General features: G+C 39.1%; 1 protein-coding gene across 1 annotated transcript; it reads left to right on the forward strand.

The window, feature by feature from the left end:
* Positions 1-5653: 5653 nt before the first annotated feature.
* LOC142337061 (uncharacterized) lies at positions 5654-26352 on the forward strand. Its single transcript, XM_075386127.1, has 8 exons — positions 5654-5951; positions 6175-6391; positions 6667-7659; positions 20880-21339; positions 21583-21977; positions 22140-22207; positions 22484-22677; positions 23716-26352. The coding sequence occupies exons 1-8, from the start codon at positions 5698-5700 to the stop codon at positions 24309-24311; spliced, it is 3177 nt and encodes a 1058-aa protein (XP_075242242.1). The 5' UTR covers positions 5654-5697; the 3' UTR covers positions 24312-26352.
* The last annotated feature ends 275 nt before the right edge of the window (positions 26353-26627 follow it).

Below are 26627 nucleotides of genomic sequence, written 5' to 3' on the forward strand. Positions count from 1 at the left end.
TGTGGGTAAGTAGCTGATATTGATCATGATATTGGTTATGATAAAGTAGAAACAGTAAGACTGCTGTTATGCTGAATTACACTTGTTACATTCACCTCCCTCAAATTGATTTTTTATTCAATTTGCCTCAACGCTTTTTACTACTGCTAATACGCAACAGTGCGCCGCTCCCCTTTTCATGTAGCGCTATTTACCTCTCTATCACAGCCCTGCTCAATTGCCTTCCCGGGATAGGTAGCCTGCTAACTTAACTTGCTTGGCTGTCGCTGTGTTTCTACCCCCGCCCTCCCCTCCCTTTCAACTCCAGCACAGCCACGCCAATGTCTTATTTTTTTCTACATTACCTGCCCTCTTTATTTAATCTTTACTGCACTGTTTTTATGCTACCCTAATATCTATGCAAATGCTGCTTGTAATATTTTATATATTTTTCTTCCATAATCGTTCCTATCATTTATTTCACGACCCCCCTCCCCCTGCGTACCCGCTGCTACATCCTGGTCATTTTTTCTGGAATATTAATGGCCAAATTTTTGGCCATTTGTCATCGTTATAAATTTAGTTGAATGATAACCTTGTATTGCGTATCATAGCTTCCGTCTGTACCTTGATTACTTACTCAGCAGCAGCAGCGTCAAAATGTTAATTGCGAAGGATTGAAAGTTGCAGTCGCGCGCTTTAGGCTGTGTCGAAACATCTAGATGTTCTTTTTTGGATGTATTGCGTTCTCTAATTGGCAATTTAGTGTTGATCAAAGGATTGTATAGTTTTATTTACTCATATTTTATTCAATCGCAATCCATACATTGAGCTACGGTCTGCTTCTGTGAATAAATGAATTGAAATTAAATTGAAAAAACGTAAACCAAATGCGCAAATTTGGCCAAGTGTTTTTTGAAAGACTTTTCGGCTCCGCTTGAATTGGATAAACGCGTAAGATATAGCGCTCTTCACTTCATTCCATTTCATTTTTATCCTCTTAGTTTATTGAGCTCCGCTTTTGGCGAGAGATTTTATGAAGCCAAATATCACTCCCCGTATTTTATTTTTGTCTATCCTCAGCCGTTCTTTGCTGCAAACAATATTCCACCGGCTCCTTTTACGTATTTCTCACCTCCAACTCCATTTATTTTTTTGCTTTTTAAAACGGCTCTGAATTTTGCCACGCAAAGTTGAGCGATTTTATTAACTTTCTGCCAGAATTGTGTTATCTAATTTAAAGTTTTAGTGTTTTCTCGAGATTTGTGAGCGATGGAGGGCGTAAGGTTGCTGAGTTGGTGTGATTAACATTGTGGGTAATTTTGGGCATGGGGTATTTTTACATTAATCTTCTGCCACCCCTGTAATAACTTTAGATTATTACTTCACCTATGTGGAGCTTAATCTTTCATTCAAAATGTTCCTGCTTTTAATCCGAGCGTGCTAAAAATTTATCCTGCTCTTTGAACGTACCTGTAAATATTAATAATAAAAGTGAAGGAAAATATTGGAAGAAAATTAATTAGTTTGCGGCAATTGGCTTGGGACAAACATTGTTCGACCAATTAGATTGTTTTGTTTCTGATGTTTGAGGAAATTTTATTATTATAATTTTTACAATTGACAAAAGGATGTTATTTTTTGAACAGTTTTTAACGCTTCAATAAAGCTGAAATTACCTGTTTCTAGCGCTTCAACGCAGCTTTTTTCTATTTCAGTGCAGAGGCGTTTGTTATCTTCGAAAAATTTTTAGTAACAAGTTTCCTTATTATTGATGTATTTCAAGTTATTTATTGAGGACCATTTTTATACTGTTTCTATTTTTAAGTAATTCTAGTTTGTCAAATTTTTTTTCATTTTAGCTACAGATTGCGTTCTGAAATCTATTTGACCCATTTTAAGAGACAACTCTTTCCTTGATTAGACATCTCTTCGTTGCAGCTTGTGAATATGAACCATAAAGTTGAAAAATTGTCAGAGTTGACCTCAAACCTTATTTTGTAAGGAACATATAATTGATAAGAATTGGGACTTGGGAAAACAACCCATTTTGGCCCTTGTTCAACATTGGCATCTGTTGCAATTGTGTTGGACAACTGTTGTCAACTGGGTTTCCATGGAGAGAAGGGAGGAGAGGGAAAGAGGGGTGTGATTTGATCTAATTACAACTCGACAGAGCAGCAGTGTGTCCACTCCCCTTTTTAATAGCCATATTTGTCTCGCTTTGTCTGTTGCCAAACGGGGCTAAAATTTCGACCCCTTTCTCTCATTAAGCATCTAATTTAACACTATTCCCCACTGAGAGCCCACAAATAGATAGATAGAGACAGATAAAGAGAAGTGTATAGAAAATAGTGAAAAGAAATATAGAAAATGTGAAAATTACCAAGTGTAGAATGAGAAAGTCTTAAGAATTCACGCCTGATTCCAATTCATAAGCACGAGAGGTAATAACAACAGCAACAGAAGATGATCCCCGAGTTCCATCATTATTTTCCCATAATTTTCACTGCTTTGTGCCTCATTTTAAATTGAAATTGATCACCTCTCAATTATGTCCAGCTAGCACTGCTCCTGTCTTGTGCATTATATTGATTACATTATCCATTCTATTCTTACTCACGTTTCAAAAAGACACACACTTTCTGCAGCATTCACTAATTGTGTATTGGCGAAATTCATTAGCAACGCGACCCTAGTTAGTCCTTGTTGTCAACAAGTTGTGACGTGTACAAGTCATGACTTGGAATGCAATAAATTGAATTGAATTGAAATGTTGGCTAATTAGTTATACTCAATTTGACTTGACTTCCTATCGAGATGCGATTGTGTTGTGTTCTGTCCAGGTATGTCGAAGGGGAAATGTCAAATTGATCATCATTAAATCATCATTATTACATAACTGAGAGCTCTCACTTCGAACGTTACGCCCTTCACCCTTTGTTTCAATATTCTTCTGTTTTGTGCCGCAACATCAAATGCTCCTGAAGGCGACGATGCTGAGAAGTTATCAAGTTTCACTGTCAGCACCATTGTTTCTTTATTCTTGCCATTACAATGCTTTCACTGTGGAAGCAAGACGCGCACAACCCTTTGTTTCCCGTGGAAATTGAGGAAAATTCGGCAAAATTGATTAGTTTGTTTTTACTAACTTTTTATTTAAAAAACATGACTAGTTTGGCTTAAAGAGTTCCATTATACTGTTAAATTTTTTGCTTTTGGCTATTTGTAATTACATTTTCCAGTGCCTGAAATTTTCCTGAAAAATGGAAAATTGGTACAGTTTGTTGAACCTACGATAATATAATCATTATTTAGCTTATACCCTTGAGGTTATAAATTAAATAGCTGTTTTTCCAATTATAATTAGTCTTATGACGGAGGCTTGCACAAGAAGATAAACGCAACTGATGTCACCAAGAAAAAATATCCCCAAGAATGTCCTCAAATTTATCACCAGTTAATAGATCTCGGGTGCCTTTTGTTATTTCACTAAATGGTTTTTGCCTGCGTTCCCGTTAATATAGATATAATCAATGGCGATCCGAATTTTCCACGTGAATAAATTATTTGGCGTCTCTTTAGCTTGATGTAACTTCACGTATAAGCTTGTTATCTTACTGTTATTGTTAAATATTGTTAAACTTATGATATCTTCGATACTTGACATTCTTGCTCTACTACACTCATGAATGAGAGTGAAGTATTTTGAATATTTGCTAGCTGATGAGATTTTGATTGATCTCAGCTGTCTTTTTTTCTGATGTTAATAAAGTTTGGTCAAACGTTAGGCCTTAGTGTATTGCTTGCAATAAGTTCATAAACGTTTAAATTGCTAGAGAATTTTAAAAGCGAAAGAAATAAGTTTGCTCAGATTGAAACTACAAGCAACCCATTCTTTTTCTGATTGCATGGAGTTTTTTTTGCTTCTTCCACCCTACTGTTTCACCTTAGCAGCGTAAGCTTTTTTATTCGATAAAATTTTGTAGAATATTTTACGGTAGTGATCGGACAATTTTTTCCTGCTTGTTTCAAGCTTTTTTTGCAATTTGATAAGGCTTCATTGTTAACATGAAAAATATTTAAGCATGCAAAAAGCGCAAACTTTATACTCGGTTAGTTTTTGTTTTGTTTATGTTCTTAATGCGCAATCAAATTTGATTAATTAATTTCTCAATCGGAAGGTTAGTCTCGTTTGCATAATTCACTAAGCAAATGGCCTTTTCCCCACACGATTGCCTAATTCCGGCTAATTTTTTTCTCGCAAATTTTATGCCGTTGAACTATATTGCACGCAATAGTTTGTTGAAACTCTGATAAAACTTTGGCCAAATATAGCTTTAACAATCAAATAGAATTCATGCAGTTATAAACTCGATACTTCGGAGTGTTATAGCTATCTTCCCCTAACCTGCGGTAGAATACTCCTGCCTAATGCGGCCAAAACTGCCTCCCCTCACCGTCTCCTGTTTTTAATGTTCCAATATTAGCTCACCGTTTTAAAATATTTTGCTGCTTAAGTGCGCGCGTACGAAGTTTGAAGCTATTATTGCAGTCGTGTCTGTTTTTTTTTTAAAAAAAGATTTTTTGGACAGTTTTTGTTCGAGAATTTTTATCGCTCGCTCGAGATATTTGATTTTTCGGGTGACTTTTGCACGCTTAACTTATTGATATTTGCGTAATCTTTCAGAATTTAAGCCGCATACTTAATTCGCGGCAGTTTCTAAAATTTTTATCAGAAGTGCGCCAAAATGGGTCTCATTGTATCCATTCCAAATCTTGGGGTCTAAAGAAATCTCTAATGAAATCCTACCAGGCTTTCCCTCCGCGCCTCCGTTATTGCAGGCCGCATTTAACTGGAACCCGCATCTATTGTTCGAGAGCTATTCGTTCGGTATATGTTTATCTCTGGCATCATTGCTCTTCAAAATAAAATACATCTCTAAATTAGTATTGCCATGTTTTTCCCATTAACCATGAATGTTTGAATTTCGCTGAAGTCTCTATTGGTCATTTTCTTCTATATAATTTTTCAATCTGCAGAGAAAATTTTAAGGAGTCTTGAGTAAGCTAAGTTCTATAATTTCTATAATCGATGAAAAAAATATTGTATAGAAAACTAATTGTTTCTAGTGATCTGTGTCTCCATTGAAATGAAAAATACTGCAGATTCCACCATTACGTCATAATTCAATTTCTCAAATTTTCTTTAACAAGATTTTGGTCATTATTTTCATTTTTCAATGTACTTTATTAGAACATCTAGAGAATTTATTGAGATACTCGTGGACTCAGTGGGTCGTAGATGGCCGAACATTTTGCAGCTGTATATCGTTTTTTATAAATGGAAAAGTTACATTGAGACAGTATCCTGGCATTTATGCATCATGCTTGAGTTCCCTTTGTGCTTCTTAAGGTTCAGAGATGTTCATCGAGATTTCAGATAAGATCGGGATCGAGCAATTTAGCGTTTTGAGCATCTTTGGTTTGTTGTTCGTTTTAATTGCAGTCTGATTCGTTCTGCGTTCAATGTAAGATCTCAATTTGCGGCAACGCACTCATCGCATTATAGAACTTGGTTATAGCTTACCATTAATGAACTCTCGAGGTTGTTCTTAACAACGTCTTCTATATGTTGATGCATTCTGATTTGCATAATTTAGTGTCGATGATGCCTAGTTTGAGTGCGGCTTTGCCAGATTATCTATAATTTGGTAAATGATAATTTTCAGGCTAGTAGATGGTATGGCAAAGAGTAGTCCATTAGCTTTACTGGCGGCCCACTGCTCCAAAATAGGCTCTGGCTCCCCTCCCCCCTCCGCAGCAGCCCTGAACCCTGCAGCTGCGGCAGCTGCAGTTGCTTCCAACTGGTTCAACGCTTTCCCCAAGTTCGAGGAGCCCTTCTCATGCTACCAGCAGTTCTCCGCAGACTCCACGTCCCCTGCCGCCGCAGCTGCCTCCCTCACGTCCAGGTAATTGCATTTTGGATATATCGTTGCTTGAGACATTTCGTGGTCAAAAGAAGCTGAAGTCATTTTGTTGGTACTATATATTCAGATGTCAAGCTCTGGGATACTGGCGACTTCTGGTATTGCGGGATCTATTACACCCCCTGAACACAATATTTCTTTTCAAGGGCATTTCCATGCATTTGTTTTTTTTGGATAACTGGTATTGAGGAGTTGATGTTAACAGGACCGCAGGAATGATTCATTGTCAGTCTGGACCAGCGGCAGCTGCAGACGTGTTCAACTTCCAGGAGGGATTCTTCGGAGGCATAAATGACATATTCCCAGCCTATATTAAACAGGAACCGCCGCCTTCCTACTGTCCGAACCTAAACAAGTCGGCTGCCATTCATGCGGCCCACGCCAATGGTTACAACGCTTTATCTACTGTCGGCTATCAACAAGTAAGTCACTCACAAAGCTATATGATATTTTTTTTACTCAAAAGTTAGAGTAAAACAAGCATAAAAAATCTTCAGTCTGATATTGTAGGGAAAATATACGGCAGGAAAACAGTCTGTATGTCAGCTTTTGTGTTCAGTTTTTGCGGTTTGCAAGTCGTTCGAAGTAATTTACAATCTTATCTACGTGTACTGTACATACTTGCATTTGTGAACTAGTTATGAGCGGACTGTTCGTCCTGAACTTCTCCTTAAAAGGGCTCTGTTGTGTACTATAGGACATATTAGACTTGACAGTTCCTGGAAGTGGCGCCTTGTCCAACATGGACCTGGGAGCCCTGAACACCTGCCCTGTTCAGCAACAGCTGTTGATGAGCCAGGTGGGCTCGGGCGCCGCCGCAGCTTCTGTCACGGGAGGGTTAGGAGGAGGTAACCCAACACCTTCGGTAGATGTGTCTGCCGCTGAACAGCTTTCAAAGTGCTCCTTGTTAAATAGCTTTACTTCACCCCAGTCCGTCAACTCTACTCTACCTAATCCACACTCTATGGGACACCAGGCCGCATCTGTCGTTTCTCAAAATAACTCCCAAAATGCCCACGATAGCTTTGTACACTACATGAACAGTTCCATAGAGTCGAATGCGGCGGTAAAATCTTCGAAGTCTATCTTGCAACGTCAGGACCAACATTTGGCATCTTTGCCTAATATCAACGTCAATTCAGTTGGAGCTTTAACTCATAGCCAACATGCGCAGCATGTAGCGAACAGATTGCCTTCTACTGGGTCACTGGAGTGTCCGCAGAATCCAGTGTCTGCACTCAATGATCTCTCATCGCAGAATCAGCATAGCTTACATCATGCAACGCAGCAAACTTCGCCGGGTAGTGTAAACAATGTAGCTAATGACTTGATGACGCAGCAGTTGTTACGAGCCGCAGCAGCTGGCTGCTTCGGTACTCAAAACAACTCTTGTCCAAACAGTGCGATCACTCAAAATCAGACTGATTTCAACCCGATGGCCAATTTGATGGCTGCGGTATCCACTGCCACGGCTGCTGTTGGTGATCACAGCGGAATGAACACTTCAACATGTCCTGCCTCGAACCCGGGTCACCTTTCGACACCTACAGGAAGGTCAGCAGGTGCGGCAGTAGCTGGTAGTTGCAGTCCATCTTGGGATGCGTTGCGTGGACAGCAAGCTCAAACTCAGAATGGTGTTCTGCTTTCTCCACAGGGTGCAAATGGAACTTGCCCGCTGAATCCACGTCCGGTAAGACTAACCCAGATAACTTTGCAAAAACAATCATTTTAGTATTTGTTAAGCCTTTAAACAATTTTGCCCTGGCTATACTAGATAAATCGTCTGTTCGATGAAACTGCTTGGTTTGAAACCCAATGTACCTGGTTATTATCATCGAGTACAATATCGAGGAGTTCTTTAGAGTCTGCAGTGGTTCTGAGACACTTGTTTTAACAAGGACATTTAATGACATTTCGTTTGTTTATGGATGCTGATTACGTGATTGAATTCGAGGTTCCTTTTCTTGTGTAAAGGTGCTTGCGTGTGCATGATTGTGTGTGCGTGTGATGGTAGTGAGAGAACGTGGGAATTATAGAGGGAGGGAGTTTCCCGTCCCATCTGTTTTAGCCCATAAAGCGAGTGCTGACACATTTATACAGTTGGGATTCTTTGAACATTGTTGTTTAATTCATATTTATGGTCTCAATTTTTCATTTTATAGCTCATTAAATTGCACTAGTTCGCTCACTTGCTTGTGCTGGTTCTCTTCGTTCATGTATTGTAATTTGCGATTGCGGTTTCCTCTTGGGATGCAATTTATGGTCACAAACAGAGGAAAGCAACACTACCCTCTTCATAATTCAATTATTTCATTTTCCTCCTTCTTCAACATCAAGCTTAAATATCTCTAAAGAAACCAGAACATTCGTTCGAGTTATTTCATATATAGAGCACACGTTCAAGTTCAAATGTGTAAAAGTGAGGCAGTAACTAACATATTAAGATCTGGTTTTTTCGAAGTTTTAGTTTAGATAATTGCTGCTTTGATAATGCACGCCCAACGAATTTTCAATCAAAAGCGTGCAATATTTCACCGAATTGGTCTTAAAAAAATTTGAAAACACTGGTGTTTGTCGGTTCAGAATGAACTTAACGATGCGTCTCTGGTTGTTGAGAAGCGTGCTCAATGTTCTCGATTCTAGTCCTTTTTTGATATTTTTTCGCGTACTCTAATTTGTAAGCCTTTAAAAAAGTTTGAGCATATTAATAGGTCATGTGTACTTAATGAATATTTGAAATTTGGAATAGATAAATTTAATGTAATGAAAAATGGAGTTGGATGTACTTGGGAAATTAATTAGCAATCTTAATAGTAGTTGGGACCGGTCCACATTTGGTGCTTAAATTGAAGCAAGTGTGTTTTCAATATTAAGCGTAGAATTTGGAGCGGTTTTAAAGGCCGGGATTTTTGTGTTTAAGTGCGACAAATGCCTAGTCTTTTGTCATGATTATTGTGTAGAGTTGTGTAATTTTGGGAGTTTGAACAAAAGGAAAGGCTTGTTTTTATTTGTTTGTTTGTTGGATAAAGGAGCGCCCATTTGTAGAGTGGAGTTAAGCAGAGAGCAAAATTTATTCTCCTATTGATACAAATCTCTTGTTGTATTGTGACTCACAACACTCCAAGTGGCACAAATGCGACTAATACACGTTCACTATTTATCCTATTTGAGCAGAAGAAACAAGGAGAAAGGCTATATCAGCTCAAGATATTCAGCTATCCGGCCGGCTAGAAAAGATATCGTGTATAATCGCATCAGCTGCGCCAGGCAAAATGTAGGTCACGTTAGCCGAAGTATTTGATAGCTTTGATTGCTCTTCAATTTGAGGAATATCTTTGTCATGCTTCTTATTGCTTCCATTGTATTTCGATAAAAAGTGGGCTCGTTAATTTAAAATTGGATGGAACTATTCGTCTATCAAAAAATTCCAAGAGCGCATAATATAGTTCGGATGGAAGTTATTTCGAAATTGTACGTTGAAGCTTCTGTGTTCAGTGAAAAATGAGGCGTGGCAAACCTTAGAACTTTAACTTTTTCTGCTGAACGATCAATCTGTCGTCTATTACTTAAAGACGGATTACTAACTTAAGTTTCTGCTCATGTTCATTTTATACTATTACTGCCGCTGATGATAATGCTACTGCTGCTGTTACGCGCGTTGCTCCACAGCTAGACGGATGCTGTTGTAACTGGTCCAGGCGATAGAATAGGCGGCTTTTTCTCCTAATGCAGTGCTCTATCTCCCGCTCTCCTTTCATCTCGCCGTGTAGCCCGTTTGTATATGAATGTCCCTGAAGTATTGGAATGAGGCGGTGTTTTTGAGCGTGAAATAATGCCCCGCTCCGAATAGTAATGAGTTGTGATGGAATGAATGGGCATCGAGATAGAAGAAAAAGAGTGTGAGTAGAAAAGAAGGGAATAACTGGAGCACTGACTGGACGAGGTTCAAGTCCCACTTGCAAAATGCGATCTTAATCATGTTCTTCGTTTAGGATATTCCAAGAAAGATGAACCAATGATTTTCGCAAGACATTTAACATATCTTCACACATGTTTTTTTTAAATGAACCAGTTATCGTTTTTTGATGTCACAAACAAATTAGTGACTTGTGTGTCGACTTGTTCCGTGGCTTCATAATGCTGAGTAAAAAAAGAATCGGAGAAATTGACAGTAATTTTACGTACGAAATGTATTATCTGAATAGTGAGTGGTTGCCCAACGACAACTTAAACATCTACAATAGCGGTTCAGCTGGCTATTCTAGGCAGAAAGGTGAAGTGTAAAAAACACCTTTTATTGGTTAAGTCTGAACCTTAAAACGATCAAATTTTTTACGAGTAATTAAAAGCTTATGGCTTAATAATCGTTCAAATGCTTCTGAATTTCAACTATAGTTAATTAAGTTTGAAATCTTGGATGTTCGGCTTTTGTTTTGACAATACCAATGGATATTTACTGTAAACTAAGAAATAGTGTTAATTGCTCTTGACCGAAGTTTGATTCTGTTGCTAAAACCATCCAGGTCGAGGGTGGGAACCCCTCCGGTAATAGTTTTTTGTTTCTGATTAATTGCTCTCAAACTAAGTTTGCATCAATTATATGAGTCTTGTGGTCTTCTTTTTTATGCGATTTTTCATCTGACCCATTTGACTTTTCGTCCCAAAACGGGATGAACAGGTAGCGCCCAGAGGGCATTAAGTTCTCTTAGAGCCTTTGAGCTCGCTAGTCTGCAAGTGTGCGATTCACAAAAACTTTTGCAGGCGTATACTCATGGTGTGACGAGCGGTTCTTAGAGTTTGACCCCCCCCCACACACACACACGCACTCCCCCCCCCACTTCACCCTCTCCCAAATCAGTCCCGCTCATTTCATACCCCCTGCACCACATCGTTCAGGCCGCAAGGACATGACCTCGTGCAGGCAAAGCCCCCCCCCCCACCTTTGCCCCCATCAATCCCCCCGGTCGACCGCCCCTCGCTGCGCTTACCTCTCGCCCCTTCAATTAAGCTATGGCTAGCCGCACTAAATCGTATCTTGCTTCTGACGAAGCCAGATGCTCGCTGGTCGTTCGAGAGTAATTCGCCCGACGTTAGTGGGTTATGTTTAAAATTGTTTCTGAGCTCGTAAATTTGAAAATAGGGTGTCCGAATCTTGATTCTATGAATAATGAATAATTGAGGCAGTAAATTTTAAACAATTTGTTTGTAAAACTTAAGTTAGCTTTGCGGTGGTTTGTTCTATCGGCTTGCTGTATAAGTTATTCCAGATGTAAAACTATAGTTAATTAAGTTTGAAATCTTGGCGGCTTCTGTTTTGACAATACCAATGGATATTTACTGTAAACTAAGAAATATTGTTGATTGCTCTTGACTGAAGTTTGAAGCAATGATCATAAAACAATGTCCGTTTTATGCAAAATCATGCATTTTTTGCCCTCGAGTGATCTTTTAATGCTTGACTTCTAAATTTTTGCGTGATCTAAATTGCCCTGTCATAAATTAATTCTGTTGCTAAAACCATCCAGGTCGAGGATGAGAACCCCTCCGGTAATAGTTTTTTGTTTCTGATTAATTGCTCTCAAACTAAGTTTGCAGCAATTATATGAGTCTTGTGGTCTTCTTTTTCATGCGATTTTTCATCTGACCCATTTGACTTTTCGTCCCAAAACGGGATGAACAGGTAGCGCCCAGACGGCATTAAGTTCTCTTAGAGCCTTTGAGCTCGCTAGTCTGCAAGTGTGCGATTCACAAAAACTTTTGCAGGCGAATACTCATGGTGTGACGAGCGGTTCTTAGAGTTTGACCCCCCCCATACACACACACACGCACTCCCCCCCCCCCCCACTTCACCCTCTCCCAAATCAGTCCCGCTCATTTCATACCCCCTGCACTACATCGTTCAGGCCGCAAGGACATGACCTCGTGCAGGCAAAGCCCCCCCCCCACCTTTGCCCCCATCAATCCCCCCGGTCGACCGCCCCTCGCTGCTCTTACCTCTCGCCCCTTCAATTAAGCTATGGCTAGCCGCACTAAATCGTATCTTGCTTCTGACGAAGCCAGATGCTCGCTGGTCGTTCGAGAGTAATTCGCCCGACGTTAGTGGGTTATGTTTAAAATTGTTTCTGAGCTCGTAAATTTGAAAATAGGGTGTCCGAATCTTGATTCTATGAATAATGAATAATTGAGGCAGTAAATTTTGAAACCATTTGTTTGTAAAACTTAAGTTAGCTTTGCGGTGGTTTTTTCTATCGGCTTGCTCTATAAGTTATTCCAGATGTAAAACTTTCTGCCGAGAATTTGACTTAAAGGTGCATAAACAGTCAGTAAACAAGAAATGCTGCAAAATCCAAAATTTTGAGATTTTTTCATGGCTAAGACAAGTTGCCGAAATTTTTCAATGTTTTATTGCGTGCTATAGATTGCTTAGTCGAAGTAATGTTTGCCATTTACCCTTCCATATTTTTTGGGAAAATTTTCTGAAGACAAAACAATTTTTTTTGTACGATTGATGCTTCTATCCTCTCTACAACTTTTTAAAGCAACTTTAAATTTTTTACGAAATTGCACAATAAATGTTTGACTTTAGGAGCAGTTGTTCCAATCATTATTAAAGTTTGTGAATCATTTTGCTCTCAAACGAAGTCTTTAGCAATTGTATTAGACCTGTGGTCTTTTTTGTGCAATTTTTTGCCTGCCCGATTTTTCGTCTGACCCATTTGACTTTTCCTCCTCAAAACCGGGGTAAACAGGTAGCGCCCAGAGAGCATTAATTTCTCTTAGAGCCTTTGAGCTCGCTAATCTCCAAGTAAGCGATACACAGAAACTTTTGCAGGCGTATACTCATGGTGTGAAGGGCGGTTCTTAGAGTTTGACCCATCACCCCCCCCCCCCCCCCGCATATCAGCGCCCCTCACTTCACACCCCGAAATCTCCACCCCCGCACATCGTTGAGGCCGTAAGGTCCCTGTGCAGCCAAAGACCCCCACAACGTCACACCCCCCCCCCCATTGTTGCCCTCACCCCCGGCCTAATTTTTATCTGGTTTTTACGTTCAAATTTGAATAAGAATTTGTTTGATCGTAACGCGTTGTTTAATCAAAATAGTCGGAATGTTAAAAAGCTCAATATGTAAAGCGCAGTGGTTAGGTTCTGGATAGGTATTTTGCTGTGGATTTTACGCTTTTTTTGTTTGCTTGAGTATTGGTTTTTGGTCGGTGCTTTATTTGCAATTAGATTGTGCTTATACCAATTTCATTTTTTATAAAGGATCAAATTTTATTTATTTGTTTAATTTGTTTGTATGTGTTTAATTTTTCTTGACTTTGATTTAGAGTTTTTTGATAAGTTTATTGCAGTGACCCTTTATCAGACTTCTGGTGCTTTGAAGTGGCAGTTGAAAGTTTTCTTAACATTGTGTCAACTAAACTTTGTTCTCAGGGTTTTAGCGTTTTTGCTCAAGCAGTTTTTGAGCACAACAATCCAATCAACACCCAGCCAAGGTCGAAAAAGGAATTAAAAATAAGAGCGATTATGTATTTTAAACGCCCCGCCCCTTTAAGCAATCTGTATTAAAACTTTATTACTTTCTCTGGCTGACGTTTGGGAGCAGTCGTCCGACTTTTTGGGGTTGTTTAATTTTTAGGTTGACTGCTATCTGGCGTTGGTTATAGCTCTTTTTGTATAAGGAGTAAACCCTCTACCCTTCTCAAAAAATCACCGTCAATTGTACCTGCTTAAAAGTCGGATTTTCAGTCCCATTTGTGGCCAGGCAAAGCAACCGCGTCTATTTTCCAGTAGCCGTGTATGTTTGAATTACGAATTTAATTTTCCTGACATCATTTGACGGAATAGTCCAATATATAATAGCGCAGTACCTTTGCATGATCCCTTTTTAAAAACTCTTTCTATATGTCTCAAAGTTTTTCCAGATCGGAGGGTAATTTTTAGGTGCGAATTTCGAAGTTAGATGATTGGACTCAGTGGGCTGGAAGCAATAATTTTATGGCAAAATATTGATAAGAGTCTGGAAGTGAGGGGCGCTGATATTTGACTTTTCCTCCTCAAAACCGGGGTAAACAGGTAGCGCCCAGAGAGCATTAATTTCTCTTAGAGCCTTTGAGCTCGCTAATCTCCAAGTAAGCGATACACAGAAACTTTTGCAGGCGTATACTCATGGTGTGAAGAGCGGTTCTTAGAGTTTGACCCATCACCCCCCCCCCCCGCATATCAGCGCCCCTCACTTCACACCCCGAAATCTCCACCCCCGCACATCGTTGAGGCCGTAAGGTCCCTGTGCAGCCAAAGACCCCCACAACGTCACACCCCCCCCCCCCATTGCTGCCCTCACCCCCGGCCTAATTTTTATCTGGTTTTTACGTTCAAATTTGAATAAGAATTTGTTTGATCGTAACGCGTTGTTTAATCAAAATAGTCGGAATGTTAAAAAGCTCAATATGTAAAGGGCAGTGGTTAGGTTCTGGATAGGTATTTTGCTGTGGATTTTACGCTTTTTTGTTTGCTTGAGTATTGGTTTTTGGTCGGTGCTTTATTTGCAATTAGATTGTGCTTATACCAATTTCATTTTTTATAAAGGATCAAATTTTATTTATTTGTTTAATTTGTTTGTATGTGTTTAATTTTTCTTGACTTTGATTTAGAGTTTTTTGATAAGTTTATTGCAGTGACCCTTTATCAGACTTCTGGTGCTTTGAAGTGGCAGTTGAAAGTTTTCTTAACATTGTGTCAACTAAACTTTGTTCTCAGGGTTTTAGCGTTTTAGCTCAAGCAGTTTTTGAGCACAACAATCCAATCAACACCCAGCCAAGGTCGAAAAAGGAATTAAAAATAAGAGCGAGTATGTATTTTAAACGCCCCGCCCCTTTAAGCAATCTGTATTAAAACTTTATTACTTTCTATGGCTGAAGTTTGGGAGCAGTCGTCCGACTTTTTGGGGTTGTTTAATTTTTAGGTTGACTGCTATCTGGCGTTGGTTATAGCTCTTTTTGTATAAGGAGTAAACCCTCTACCCTTCTCAAAAAATCACCGTCAATTGTACCTGCTTAAAAGTCGGATTTTCAGTCCCATTTGTGGCCAGGCAAAGCAACCGCGTCTATTTTCCAGTAGCCGTGTATGTTTGAATTACGAATTTAATTTTCCTGACATCATTTGACGGAATAGTCCAATATATAATAGCGCAGTACCTTTGCATGATCCCTTTTTAAAAACCCTTTCTATATGTCTCAAAGTTTTTCCAGATCGGAGGGTAATTTTTAGGTGCGAATTTCGAAGTTAGATGATTGGACTCAGTGGGCTGGAAGCAATAATTTTATGGCAAAATATTGATAAGAGTCTGGAAGTCAATCTTCCTGTGCCTTCTGTTGCTCACTTAACGTTTACTGATAAACATTTTTATCGTCGCTTCCTTGCTATATTTCCCCCTCCTGGCTAAAAGTCAATATCTAAAATTGCTATTCTATTTTGGGACTCTTTTGGATTCGATAACTCCTGAAAACAATATTAGCATGGCCTATCTTTACTTCTTGAGATTAATTAAAACCAATTTTCTGGAATTATTTTTAGTTAAGTTTGATTAAGAAGTTAGACAGGTTTTCGAAGATTAGGCTAAGTGCTGTTTCGATGTTGTGATGCCAAAGGTTGTGGCCACCGCCCCACAGTTAACACTACCCCACCCTGTCTAAATTATAGCCCCAGTATCTGCCCAAATTGAACTGTGGCTGCCTTCCATTAGAAATTGCAATACAGTTAAAGATGTGATGTCTTTCCCTTTACCACCCGCTAGTCTGTGTAATGATAGCGAGTATGGAGAGCAAGTCCCGCTGGATAACACCTCATTTGCATTTCATCTACAATCTTCTGTCCTCAATTTCGTCTCGCGTCTCTTGGGAGATGAGTTGCGGCTTCTTGCGTAGTGTCTCTCAGGCTGAGCGGTATAATAAATGTAATGGCAAAAACCTGTCCACCTAATTTTACTGGAAGACGTCCCCCTATTGGGTGCCAGACAGGATGGGCAGATTGAGGGTGATGGGTTAGAGTTCCCCTGGATACTGATAAAATACTAGTTGATTTTGTAGAATGATGTAGTCAATTTTCTCAGCCAATCATTCGTGATGGTAGAGTAGTAACCAGTTGCTTGATGCACTAATCAAGCTGTGCATTAGCTGCACTAATTAATGGGATCGCTAAACATGCTAAAATTAGATCAAGACAGCTTCACAAAATTGTCGAAAACTGAAGTTTGTTATGAGAAAAATTGAGACATGGAAATGCAAACCCTTAGGGTGACTCGTTTAGCCGCATTTAGTTTCCAGATTAGTTTCTTCATTAATAATTTGTTTCGAGATGAGTTATTGGACTGAGGTGCTTGAAATGTTATGTCAAGTATTTAAAAATACACTCCACGAAGTATTTTTCTGCATAGATCAAATTCAATTATAGCGATTTGATCGTCTGCTGTTGTTTTTTGTGATAACGATTCTTTCATGTTCTGGCTTTTTTTATCCAAGTTCATATCATATGAGTGGTCTTTGAGCTATTATTTCCTTATGTTTACATCTTTAAAATTAGTCTTTCTGTCAAATATTGAAATATTAAATCTTTTGTTTCTTAAAAACATAGTGAAAATCGTATGATTGGGTAGCCAGCTTTTCTAAAAATTCTCAAATCTGTCTCATTGTAGTTATTATCATGCTGTATCGTTCGAAATGAACTTTGATTCAGTCTACAAACAGTTTTCTTTCCCTGTTAGTGTGTCTTTGATAGCCATTTGTATTAATTGCTCCCAGACAAAGTCATCTGACTAGCTGTAGTACCCATCGTTCGAACGATTTTGATTTTTCGGTAATTCGCCGGGCGTTCGGCGAATATTAATTGCTCTCAAATGATGCTTGGAGCATTCATTGTAGTAGTGTGCTTCTTTTTTACGAACCCATTTGTGTTGGTTTTCTGTCGACCTTTTTTTCTTACGGGTTGTTTTTTCAGCGGTTTGATCTCGACTTACTTCACTAAAAAATTGCCTTTACACACACTAGTTTAGGTAAAGATGAGGACACGTTCAGTAATTTTCGAGGGTAACAGATAAATTTGGGGTTTTTACCCATTTTGACTTCATTTTTCATTTCTCTTAACCTTAACACCCATACTGGTCCACCATGCCAACACAACCTTCTATTCCCTACTCGCACCTAGACCGCTAGCATATCCTGCCTCTGCGTACACCTATAGACTCACGTACTGAAACTTGATTATAGACGAGAGGTCTAGTTTTTTTAAGATCTGCGGAGTACTAGAAGCTCTTTTTTCGGGCTTCAGTTTTTAGGATTCATTGTTCAGTATTCTTTTAATTGCTCTCAAACGAAATCGTAGCAATTTTTTTAGTCCTGTCGGTCTTTCAAATAAGATTTTTTGTTTTATCAATTTGTTTTTTTTTCGATTGAGTTTTTGAAGCTTGACTTTTTAATGTTGCGTGATCTCAGGTGCAGTAATTCAATATTTAAGCTGCTATAATAATTTAGGTCAATTTGCTACTGAAAGTCAAATAAAGTTTACCAAAGTTTTTTGTTTTTCTTTTTGAATTTTGTGGTCTTTGATAAGTAAAGCAAAACTGACCTGCGTGTGTAGGAAAAAGTGAAGCTAGACTAATTTTGCTAAAAGTTACACCTTTCCCACTGATACAGTATCTAATTACCAAAATGAAAGAAAGCCTAATTAATTGTTCTTGAACGAAGTTCATAGCAATTGTTGTAAACGTGTCGGTCTTTTTTATGCAATTTTTTCGCTTGACGTTTTTGCGCTTTTCTTCTAGAACATTCTTTGACTTCTAAAGTGAATTTTTCACGCTTTTGTTCTTCATTTTTGAGTGATCTCTATTGTTCTCACTCCGAATTAAAGCTTGTTGCTCTAATAAAAACGAATGCAGCCTGGCAAAAAGCAGGGACTGATAGCCGTGGGCAGTGCTTCTACTGAGGGATTGGGCAGTCAATGGCTCGAAGCCTGGCGTGGTCGACTGTTTTCACCCATAAAGAAATTAGATCTAAGCTACAGCCCTTAAATTAAATTGCCTCGCCTTCGTTCAAGAACATTTCTTCCGACATTAGTCGGTTTATGTTTGGTAGTGAATTCGGAAATCTCCCTTTCGATAATAATTGTTAGATTCAAAAGACATTTAGTGGTTTTGAAATCGCCCATATCACTGCCATTACCCACTGCTTTTGCGGATATTGGCCGCGTAATGTTGAATAATATGGCTTTGTTAAAAAATGGGATAAGCTGGTAAAGGCCGATGGCGTTAAATTACTCGAGCTCTCTTGAAGCCTTAGTAGGCTCAAAGTGTTCGCTATAGCAAAGCTGATGAGGAAGGAACTTCATCATGGCGTGAAAGACAATTTAAAATTTGGTATCTTCGAGACCTCCACTCCAACCCCAAGTGATGCAGCTGGTTTTACTAAACTTAGCTACCACAAAAACCAACTCTTCTTTCAATTGAAAGCAATTCATTCGAGAGCAACATAATCCACGGTAGTGGGCTGTGTTCAAGTTTTCGTCTTTTACCTCAAAAAACGGCAAGATATAAAAACTTTATGAAATAACTTTATGAAATAATGTTAAAGGCGTGAACGTCATATTTGCTTGCGGACAACTGTTTGTTTTTCTGACTTATAGAACATCATTTTTAATCTTCGCTTCAAAACAGGGAGAAGTGTTAAAGCGTGATAAGAAAATGAGCTTCAGTGATTGGAGGAATTTGTTGACAAGAGTGCTGCCTTGCTTGACAAGTTGGACTAAAAGGTTGACTAAACGGAGGCGAAGTTCCATTTGTTAATTTGAAAGCATCAAGAGCGGGCAGGGCCTCATCGCGGGGCGCCGCTCGCTCTCAGATGAGCGGAGGAGGCCTGAGTTGTGTCGCGGGAGAGAGAAAGAGAAATGGAGGGGCTGGATGGGATGCATTGGGAAGGTATGGGATGGGATGTGGGTTGCTAGGTTTTGTTGAGACTAGATTAAATTGAAAAAAAATCATTAAGCAAAATCAATAAAGGGTCTCTAGAAATTGCAAATTCCCTCCTTCCTTCGCAAACAGACGCTTGATTTCCAATTCGACATCATTTCATCGTGTTGTATTTGTTTTGTGCTTTTTGTTTGCTTCGCTGAGCAATTTCAATTATTGATCATTTACATTTGGTCCCTATATGCTACAGTTCCCCTACTACTACTGCTACCTTTATGCATACGCGGTGCTCTGCTCCTGTGCCGCTACGCACATATTGAAATAGTGCTCAGGGACTGCACAGTCGCGGCAGTAGCAGCAGCAGAGAGGATTGTGTTTGAGAAATTGAACAAAAATCAATTTGAAATGAAAGGAATAAAAGCACTTCGTAAAATTGATAAAAATTATTCATGCGCTATTGTTCCGAGAAATATTAAAATATTGCCTCTTAATTTTTGGCCGCGTTCAGTCCCCTGTCGTTTCATGTTTGTAGCAAAAGCGGGGAAGTCTTGTTTGAGCCGCGCATTTTGACGATTACGTTCAATCAAGTATGAAGATTGGCGCCAGGGACAAGTTTTTGTCACTTTGTTAAAGCAAAATGTCTCCTAATCCCCTTTCATCTTCTCAACTTAATCAACTGAAATCTTTCTAACTGTGGAGCAAAGGCCAAATAAACCTGAAGCGACGTGACGCGATTTGACCATAAAAACAACGTGATATGATGCGCATCAATATCTTGTGCATGGTGAGCTGACTGTATAAATGCACGTATTTTTTCAGATGTCAAAAAGTGTGATTGATTGAAATTGTGAAAGGGGAAGCCCTCTTTTATGGCTTATCCTAGGATTTCTCAGAACGTGTTTTGAAAGATGTAAAGGTGTTTTATTTCGCGATCTTTTTAACATCATGATTTGACAAATATCTCGAATTAGACCGAGTTTTCGTGGTCGTTTCCTCATTTACAGGGAGAAATGATAGAGGGGTGAATTCATATGGAGTTAAGCTAGGCGGTGTTAATGAATGCGGGGTGAAAAGAATTAGAACCATTTATGAGATGTATCCTAAAATGGTCTAAAATTGATAAAGAATTCATGTTTTCGTTGCTTCTATTGTTCACTTTTTGATAAAATTCTAATATTAGTTCACTGGAAATACGGAAAGAAAATCTCTTGAGGTATTTGAATGAACTGTCATTAAATACTTATTTATTTGGTTGAATGTGCTTTCTTTATTGCTTCAACATTGTTGGAGATTCACCTTGACCCGATGAGTTGCTCTCCTGTGTTTTTTGTGACTTGGTTTAAACAGGCGCTTTAATGAGTTGCGACGATGACACTTAGCAATTCTCTTCACGTGTTTTTTCCCGCACTCGAGTGCCGGTGTTGTTTGGCAGTGACACACATGTGCGTGTATTTTCATGTACGCTCCTGTGGATAAAGTCTCAATCTTTGTATGGATGATGGCTTTGTATGCATGCTTGTTGGGATGTTTGCCTTGTTCTCGCTTTGTGTCTCCTCCTCCGTGTTGCGTGTGCTTTGTGGTGGTGGGATATTAATAATCGAGAGGGGAAAGTGTCCAGGAGCAAACAGAGCGAGGATGGACACAGCCAAATGGTGTCTTCTCTCCCCCTTCTCATCCCATCAATGCTCCTAGTTCCATAACTTCCCACTATTATTAGACTCATCTCAGTAATACTCTTCCAAACTGTTCTTAAGATGTCTTACCGATCCGCTTTATGCGTCCGAGAGATCTCTATCAACTGTGATGATAATGTTTATGCTATGGCGTTCTATATCATCTCAAAGAAAATAGAGCTTTGATAAACAAGTTGTTCAACAATTAAATTTCTCAATTTTCTGTTTACAAAGGAAGAGCTCGAAATGTCTCAAATGACAAATTGGTCTTTTTAGGGCGCTCTTGGGATGCATTTGTCTCCACAGAACAATAGCAACACTGGAAATTCGGCTCAGCATGCGAATAGATCTCCGTCGTACATGACAAACAACACTAATAATAACTGCTCTCCCACCAACTCGAATCAACAGCAGGGTGCACAACAACACACTGGTCTCTCGGTTACGTCACCGTTTGCAACAGGGTCCAATAACAACTCGACTACTAACAGTAGTACAGTAGGCAGTGGTAATAATGGTGGAAACAGTAATGGCAGCGCAAACAATGCAGGGTCCTCTTTGACAGTACAACAGGGTATGTCCACTGCTACTGGTGGTAATGGCAATAGCGCCTCTACCACTTCGCCCAATATGCAACAGAGTCCAATCTGTCCCAGCAATCCAAACCTTACTCCTCCCGCAGCTTGTCAGAGGAGACCGAGCAGCATTATGAGTGGACAGCAGCAGCAACATCTGGGTTTGTTAACAATTTGATATAATTTTGTTTTATCCCATTAGCGTTTGAGCTTTCATTCGAAGGTTTTCAGCCTTTGCATTTGAAGTGTCTGGAAGTTGCCGTTTTTGTTATTTAGATTTTAAAGCAATGGCAGTCAGTCAGCAGTGCTGTTCGAAAAAAAAAAGATAATATAAGGAGCTATAGATTCTACTTTAATAATTCAATTTAACTTAAGATCCACTGAAATTGTCTCTTGACATTTAGATATGCAAAAATGGATGCAACACCAGCAACACAGTAGCCCACAAGGCGGAATGCAGCATCTGGTGAATGGAACTCATGTCCCAGTTCCACCTGGAGGAGTTCCACATCAAGCAACACAGATGCACCACCCTCAGACTCCAGGAGCTGCAGCAGGTGGACTTTACTCCCCAGGCACCAGACCCCTGGTGATGGGCCACGAGTGTCCTGCAAGTATGGTGCCTCCGAGGGCTAATCCAACTCCTGGAGTGTTGCATAGTCGGGCAGCGAGTGTGGTGAACACAAGTCCGCCTGGGGCTATGCATTCGGTGGCTCATGTACATTCGGCACTGGCCATTGATACAAGTAGCACCCCGGCGCCCACGTCTCACCTGAGTGGTCCAGTGTCCTTTCACATGGTAACTATTCGTACAATGGTGTACCAACTTACTCAATACAGAGATGTCTATTTTTTGCTGTAACTCATAAAACTAGCGTGTAACGGAATCTAAAAACCGAGATTTGAAAAGCGATAAAACTTCATAATATTCGAGATTGACATTGATACATTTTTGTTTCAGCCAAAGGTGGCGTCGAGAAAGGTGCGCCGAGTTGCTTGCAGCTGTCCTAATTGTATTGACGGTGAAAAGTAAGTCATACACTGATTGATAACTATCTGAACAATGTTTCAAAAATTGAACCCCCCCCCCCCCCCCCGACTCAGTACGTGCAGAAAATTTGCAACCACAATCACACCTGTGGTTATAACTTGTACTACAGCACTAAGTAGTAGCTGTAATTTGCAAGTGGAGTTAGAAACGAGGGGCAATGGAAGAAAATTAATTCTTTCATTCATTGAGCTGCAAAAATATAGTCGTCAAAAAGCTATGAATTGATAATGACATTAGCGTTGTTACCGTTATAGGAATATGGATGGTAAGAAGAAGACGCACATCTGTCACATTCCTGGATGTGGCAAGACTTACGGGAAGACTTCCCACTTGAGGGCTCACTTGAGATGGCATATTGGGGAGAAGCCGTTCGAGTGCATGTGGAGCTTCTGCGGGAAGAGGTTCACTCGATCAGATGAACTTCAGAGACACCAAAGAATACACACTGGTCAGTATCTACAGTGGAAATTATATTCACTGTACAGCACCAGTGTACAGCGAGTGACTGTTTTAGACTTGTCCATTCTCTAATCATGTCGAAATACTGACTAGTTGGTCTAATTTTCAGAGTAATTTACTCTGATTTTGTTATGATCATAAAATAATTCAAATTAGTTTTCATTACAAACTCCACGCGAGGAGCTCGTTGATCTGAAAATGAACCCTGTGGTGGTTGAAGAACTTACGTATTACACAAAGTAAATAGGCAAAGTAAATTGAAATGTTGTATGATCTACATCTGGGCCTGTGGATCACTTTTAAGAAACTGACTCAGAAGCCCAAATGTAGCTCATAGCACAGTTAAGTTTACATTACTAACTGAGCAAAAAGAAGAACTTGTGTTTCACGGCACACCCAAGAGAGCCTTTGCGAAACGAAAGATCAACTTTACAATTACCTGGCATTAGTATTTAGCATATGATCTGAAATTTTGAGAGACTTGCGTAGAATGAAAAAATGCAGAAAAAAGCTATATGTCACTACACTTCAAAATCATATATTGAACGCGTAGATTAATATAGCAAGGAGTTATAAATTTTCCTAAAAACTCCACGAAAATGAAATGACCACCTTATTTTTGAGTTTGTCACATCCACATGGTTTAGGAAATGACAGTTAGTTTGGGAATGCTGAATTTATTCTCTGAATTTATACTAGGTAGACCAAAAATACTATGGTTTTTGACGGTGCATATTGATGAAAATTTATATTTGAAGTAGACTGATTCAGTACTGCGACATTCTTGTGTTGCAATGGTTCAATACTGCGATACACTGGGTGGTGAATCAGGGTACACCCCCTCTAAATTAAATTGCACCCTCCTTTTGTTCGAAAGCAATTCATACAAAGTTTTTTGGTTTATGTTTGAAGCATCGTGGTGCACAAAGATGAGTCGGTAACATAATTGCGGAAACTGCTTTTAAAAATTGGTTATGACGGAGCAACAACTGGTTTGAGCTGAATTTAATGGCATGATTCCATTTAGGAGAGAAAAAGTTCGTGTGTCAATTGTGCGACCGACGGTTCATGCGCAGTGACCACCTGTCCAAGCACATAAAGACACATAGCAAGCCTCGTAAGGCATCGTTCCCATTCAAGTCACCCCTGAACTCGCCTAGTAACAACGCGTCTGCAAACAGTACCGGGACAAACAACACCTTGACTACTAGTGGTGTGGTAAGCGCACCCTCTGAAATGGTCCCTAAAAATGCAGGGACTGGAGGTGCTTCTTCGCCTCTAGAATCAACTCACCATCCCTTGTCACCCGTTAAAGGACAGCAAAGGTCAAATGTGAACAACAATAATTCGCCTCCACTTTGCCTGAGCTCTGTGGGTGATATTGGAGGTGCGGGAACCGGTGGCAACTTCAGTTTGATGGATACTTTGCAGTGTAATGAGGCATCGGCCACTAACAGGGTTCACTCACGAACAATTGGATCGGACAGTGCGAATAATTTCTCCCTTCTGAATAACGAGAGCTTGATCAAATCCCAGTTGGCGGATTTGGAGTGTCTCATTAACGAGAACAAACAAGACAGCTCCTCGCCATTTGCAAATTGTACTCCAATGCAAATAAACTGATCTCTCTCTATTTGCTTTAAAGGATGCGAGAGACAGTATTTTAAACTCTTAAACTTGTATCAAAAATAATGCTTTATAGATTGATAGTTTACCTACCAGAGTAGCTTATTATAATTCCTCCTCTCCTCTCCTCTTCGTAAGTGAAGCTTTACTTTTAGCTTCAACCTTCTCTTGGTGTAGTTGAATTTCAAAAGCTTTTATTATAAATGGATGATATAATTAATTATCAACTCCCAAATTCATCGCTAAAAGCGACTACTTTAACTCCTGCTTTCTTTTCTATTGTTACCATAAAAATTATTTAAAGCATCATAGTGATGATAGATGATAATTTGATGTGTTCAAATATCGCAACCAAACTTTGAACCAAAACCTCGGACCTTATTAGCATAGCTTTATCAGAGTATAACTTTCCCCCAACTCGCTACGAGTTTGTTCAGTCTTTCTCAGAGTTGTTTCTTGGAAAAAGCTTTATTCGTACCAAATTTCAATTTCTTCTTTGCTCGTGTTAAATAGCCGCGCAGTAAATTGCTTCGTAACCAATATTCTCTCTCGAATTTCAAATTAGCTTTCTTTTCTATACTCTCTCTCTCACACACACACACTGCTCTTTCATTTTGTAAAACTTCAATAATGGTATTCTATACAGGGTTATTTTCAATTCGAAACGTAAATGAGTTAGTTTTGATATGAGTTTAGTTTCCAATTATAAATAATGAGCTGGATTAATTTGAGCTTCAATCTTTGTTGCTATTGAAACAGGGTGCAGAACTTTTAAGGGTCCGTTTCTCGAGCTTTCCGTTGTATCCGTAGCGAGCCTGCCTAATAATCAGAACAAATGCTGAATTGAATGATGGTGGACCGCAAGGCTCGCTATGGTGTTCCACAGGGTCTTGTCAGCAGAGTCTTTGTATATGTTTTTGTTCATCACATAGATTACTCACCACAATTCTTGGTTTTTAATGTATTTTTTGTCTTTCAATTCTCTCACTGATTGGAGCTTTTGTAATCATAGCTTTTCTTCTCCATAGCTTTATTCACTAATAGCTTACTCTATCTATCTATTCTGATCTCATTCTATCTCTTCTCTTCTCTTGTACATACTATATACAGTTGATTGTTACAATAATTCATTACAATTCTTTCTTTCTCACTCTCTCTCTCTCTCTCTCTCTCTCTCTCTCTCTCTCTCTCTCTCTCTCTCCCTCTCTCTCTCCTGCATTAGTGTATTCTAGAAATGTATAACTTATCATTAACTTCTCGGTATTTGTCACATAGGTTGATTATTTCATTATAATCTCACGCACTTTACATGCATACATACGTAAACAACACACATTCTGTACACACATACACCTTTCTTTTCTCTTTTCTTGGAAACTACAGCTAACCTGACTGATGGTATGGTGTTGGTAATGTTATTAATTAGTTAATTAATTAATTGATTGATTGATTGATGATGTGATGATTGCTGTTGATGATGAACTGATAACATATCACACCTTCTGTGAAGGCTCATTCTGTTTGTTCATTCACTCTTCTTCTTTCTCAACCTTCCTTATTTGCATACACCATCTGTATGATGATTTGCTGCACTACCAGTCTAACGACACCAATAACAACAACAACAACAACACCTTGTTCCCCTTTCATCCTTTGCATACATTGATACTTTCATGCAGTTAGCATTGATATCTTCAGTGTCGTGCTAATATACCTTCTAAAATATACCTGATTTGAATCTCAAATATTAATAAAAAGTGATCAAGTTGACATTTTTTGAGATTCAATTCTCTATCGTTTATCCAAGAGGTGTAATTACGTAATTTTAATGATAAATTTATGTGCTGGATCTCAACATATTTAATGGATTTGATTAGTTAATTTGATGAAAACGTTAGGAACATCTTAACTGATAGTTGAGAACAGCGCTTGACCTTTGCTCGATGTCTTGAACAGGGTACGGACCAATGACTCTCAAATGACTACTGATCATTTAATTCTGATAATTATTTACTCTTAAATAAATTCTTTAACTTTCCTCTTTTAAGTAAAATATTGCGTGATTGTTTCAAACAAGAGTTTGATATCAGATTTGGTTACGAGCAAATTTTTAGTTCTCAAATAAACCTTCATCTGTCGCGGTTTGAGGGAAAAAGCAACTCTTAATTGATTAAATGTCAAATCGCTGAGCTGAAAGATCCGGATATCAGCTTGCCATTTCTCATTGGCTGCCTACACCCATGGCTGCAGTAGTGGTTGCGTAATAACTGCAATGGTATGGCAGATGTTTCTAATGTTTATAGGTGATATGTA

The sequence above is a fragment of the Convolutriloba macropyga genome, chromosome 1, assembly GCF_964194025.1.
Source record: "Convolutriloba macropyga chromosome 1, txConMacr16.3, whole genome shotgun sequence".
Lineage (NCBI taxonomy): Eukaryota > Metazoa > Xenacoelomorpha > Acoela > Convolutidae > Convolutriloba > Convolutriloba macropyga.